The sequence below is a fragment of the Littorina saxatilis genome, linkage group LG12, assembly GCF_037325665.1.
Source record: "Littorina saxatilis isolate snail1 linkage group LG12, US_GU_Lsax_2.0, whole genome shotgun sequence".
NCBI lineage: Eukaryota > Metazoa > Mollusca > Gastropoda > Littorinimorpha > Littorinidae > Littorina > Littorina saxatilis.
Genome location: NC_090256.1, coordinates 60,261,216 through 60,264,872, shown reverse-complemented (window position 1 = coordinate 60,264,872; position 3,657 = coordinate 60,261,216). Strand labels below are relative to the sequence as shown.

The following is a 3,657-nucleotide window of genomic DNA, read 5'->3' as shown; positions in this document are numbered from 1 at the left end:
TCGAGATAGGTCAGGTTAGTTCTGTTAGTGTCTATACTTAATGCCAATGGGTTTTTCGGGTTTGTATTTCGCGCATTTTACCCGTGAATCGGCCGAATGACGGACCTGTCGCTGCACAGCTGCAAAGTTTGTCGCTTCGAGCGCAAAATAGTGAGGAAAACGCGTCTTGTAAGTAATGCTAATACATTCTACCAAAACCTAAACATGTCTGCACCAATCCTGCCAAGTGTCGTAGTTGTAGTCCCCCGCAAACAGCTGTAATCGTAAGAAGAATGTGATCATTCCTGCAGATTTGTGTGTCGTGCACCCGATCTGACCGAATTTTAGCGTGTCGTACACCCGCTGTGACGTTTTTCACGTCGTGACGTCCACCCGATGCTCACGTTCTGTGTCGTCTCTCCGATCGTGCACTTACCTTTTGCACATGACCTTGTTTGTTTGTATTCTGATCGTCTTGGAGTGATTTTTCAGGGACAACATGGATCAGGTCATGGAAGTTGTGGAAGAAGAAGAAGCGGAGTTATCCGCTGAATTTATGGATAGTTACCTGGACATAGTCCAAACTCCAGAAAAGGAGGCAAAGGTGACACCCAAAGAAACATCGACACCCAAAGAGAAATCGACATGTAAGTTATATTTTATTATTATGTAAGCCTGTGCAGGATCATGTTTATGGGCCGCTCACACGTGGATTCTTGCACACGTCGATTCTTGTCAAAATTCAGGTTTAGCGACAACAATGATGTAGCTGTAAACCTATTGAACTGACAGCTGAAAGCAGCGATTGGCTGCACCTCATGTCAATAGGTTATAGCTACAACATTGTTATCGTTTTTTGACAATAAGGGTTAACGTGTGAGCCATCCATTACCACCAGTTGACTGTAGCTGTTGTCCGTGTGCAGGTATTGGCAACGCTTGATTATGATAATATGAAAGTGTACTGATCATGTTATTGTTATAGTTTTACAATGCAACAACGGACTATTGTACCTGAATAATGTTTATATACATTCGATCTGGTTAGACTAACACAAGCTTTTTGTATCTTGTTGTATGTGGACAGCTGCTGACGATGGTGCTGGGCCTTCGACAGAGAAGCCAAAGTCGCCCAAGAAGAAGAAGACACCCATGAAGAAGAAGATGGAGGCCTCGGCTGACAAGTCAGTGCACCAGTGCCACGAGTGTGGTAAAACTTACAAGCATTACCGCACCTTGTGGGCTCATCAGCGCTTTGATCATGGTGAAGGAAAAACAAATCATGAATGCACCATATGTGACAAAAAGTTCACAAAAAAATTGATCTGACGTCACACCGCAACGTGAAGCATGACAAGATTAAGCCTTATTCATGTGATTCATGCGGCAGATCTTATGCAAGTCCTAAAAGCTTGTACCCCTCAAAGCATGTGTGCAAAGGGAAACCAAAAGAGGTGGCCTGCACCCAGTGTGGCAAGACCTTTGCACTAAAAAGGTTTCTGAGTGACCATGTCCGTTACCATCACACACGGGCAGGGTGTTCTTGTAAGGTGTGTTTTGCACACTTCAAGCACCGTGAACAGCTACGCCGCCATGTGGCGAAAGGCTGTCCAATGTCTGCATCTACTTGAGTATGCACCTTTAAATGACCTTGACCTTCAGGTGATATTACAAGTCAAACAACTGAAGCTGGCAATGACACCATACATTCAGAACTATTTTACACATTTTTCCACCCAAAATACACCACATGACCTTGACTCCAGGTCAAGGTCACACAAGACATGGCTATCAATTCAACAGATAGGAAGCACATTGGTGTTTATTGGCACTTTCTACCAAGAGACATTGTCATTTAGTGGTAAAGTCACGTTTTGGACACATTTCAGAGGGGTCAAAATGACCTTGACCTTGAAGCAAGGTCAACCAAACTGGTATCAAAAGATAGGGCTCACTATGCCCTATATACCACTTGTAGCTCGGGTCGACATTTTCAAAAACTTGGGAGAAAATTGGGAAAATGTGAAAAATAACTGTTTTTAAAGGCCCGTGACCTTGACCTTGAAGCAAGGTCAAGTCACTATGTATGTTTTTTTAAGGTCTTGTCATCATACACCATCATGCCACATTTGGCGCTGATAGACTTCATAGCGGCTGAGAAAAAATCCAACGTTTAAGTTTTTGGGACAGACGGCCGGACGGAGGGACGGACGACTGGGCTGAGTACATAGACTCACTTTTGCTTCGCATGTGAGTCAAAAATCTCTTTGTTTATAATCAGTGTAACTTCTGTAAGATGTTTAAAGATCCATTTGGACAGGGGCATACCAGCTACCTGCATCGCACAGTGCAGTGTATCTACCCTAGACTGTCATGTCAACCCAACTGTGGGGCCTGGATGGAAGATAACTTTATTCCTGCCCCAACACCCCTTTGCAATGGTTGAAAGGTAAGCGAGACTAAGAGTACTTACCAAGGTGTCTTTATCCACATTGGTGGTAAGATCCGGCTATTGTCATCTCCATGACTGTGTCTGAAAATGACTCCATGCCAGTCAGAATACAAAAGAACAAAGCTATACATGTAATTCGTGTTTATGTATGGGGGATGACACAATGTAACAAGTGAGAAAGGTCATGTGCAAAAAGTAAGTGCACGATCGGAGAGACGACACAGAACGTGAGCATCGGGTGGACGTCACGACGTGAAAAACGTCACAGCGGGTGTACGACACGCTAAAATTCGGACAAATCGGGTGCACGACACACAAATCTGCAGGAATGATCACATTCTTCTTACGATTACAGCTGTTTGCGGGGGACTACAACTACGACACTTGGCAGGATTGGTGCAGACATGTTTAGGTTTTGGTAGAATGTATTAGCATTACTTACAAGACGCGTTTTCCTCACGATTTTGCGCTCGAAGCGACAAACTTTGCAGCTGTGCAGCGACGGGTCCGTCATTCGGCCGATTCACGGGTAAAATACGCGAAATACAAACCCGAAAAACCCATTGGCATTAAGTATAGACACTAACAGAACTAACCTGACCTATCTCGATGTGCAACACTTCGTAATACTTCATTTATAGAGATAAATAGCTTCACCAACCTCTTTGAATTTCCCCTGAAGCAGATGACGGAAGCGTCGGGAAGAAAATTTTCTTAACACAGTGTGGAAAGAGAGTCAGGGGTGTGTAAACATTAAACACGTCCTTCCAAAAACTATTACAATGTTGTTTACCACTATACAGACCACACACATCAATGTTGTCCACATCAGGATATAAAACAGTTGTTATAACTTTCCATTTGTGGACCGTAAACCTCAACTTTTGTATCCCAGTCAATTTAAGGGCTGACATATAAGTCTTAACGTGAGGGACATCAAGGCCACCATCCTTCTACTTATCCGATCACATTTTCGATTCCACACAAAGTCGAAAATCGTAGCCTGTAAATCATTTACAAACGTATGTGGAGGGTTTGGCAACAACATCCACAAATATACAAGCTTGGACAATATTAAGGATTTCAAAACTGCTATTCTACCTATAGGGGTTATCAATCTCTGAGACCAAATCAAAAATAATCGTTTTACTGCTTGAAATTGTATATCAATGTGACAAGGGAGGCTACCGCTCCTTTCGCAACGGACTCTGCACCCGGGTTGTTGGC

At 43.4% G+C, this 3,657-nt stretch overlaps 1 protein-coding gene across 1 annotated transcript; it reads left to right on the top strand.

Moving 5' to 3' along the window:
- The first annotated feature begins 216 nt into the window (after nucleotides 1-216).
- Nucleotides 217-2,641, top strand: LOC138982430 (zinc finger protein 18-like). The gene is made up of 2 exons (XM_070355708.1): nucleotides 217-626; nucleotides 1,066-2,641. The coding sequence occupies exons 1-2, from the start codon at nucleotides 479-481 to the stop codon at nucleotides 1,305-1,307; spliced, it is 390 nt and encodes a 129-aa protein (XP_070211809.1). The 5' UTR covers nucleotides 217-478; the 3' UTR covers nucleotides 1,308-2,641.
- The last annotated feature ends 1,016 nt before the right edge of the window (nucleotides 2,642-3,657 follow it).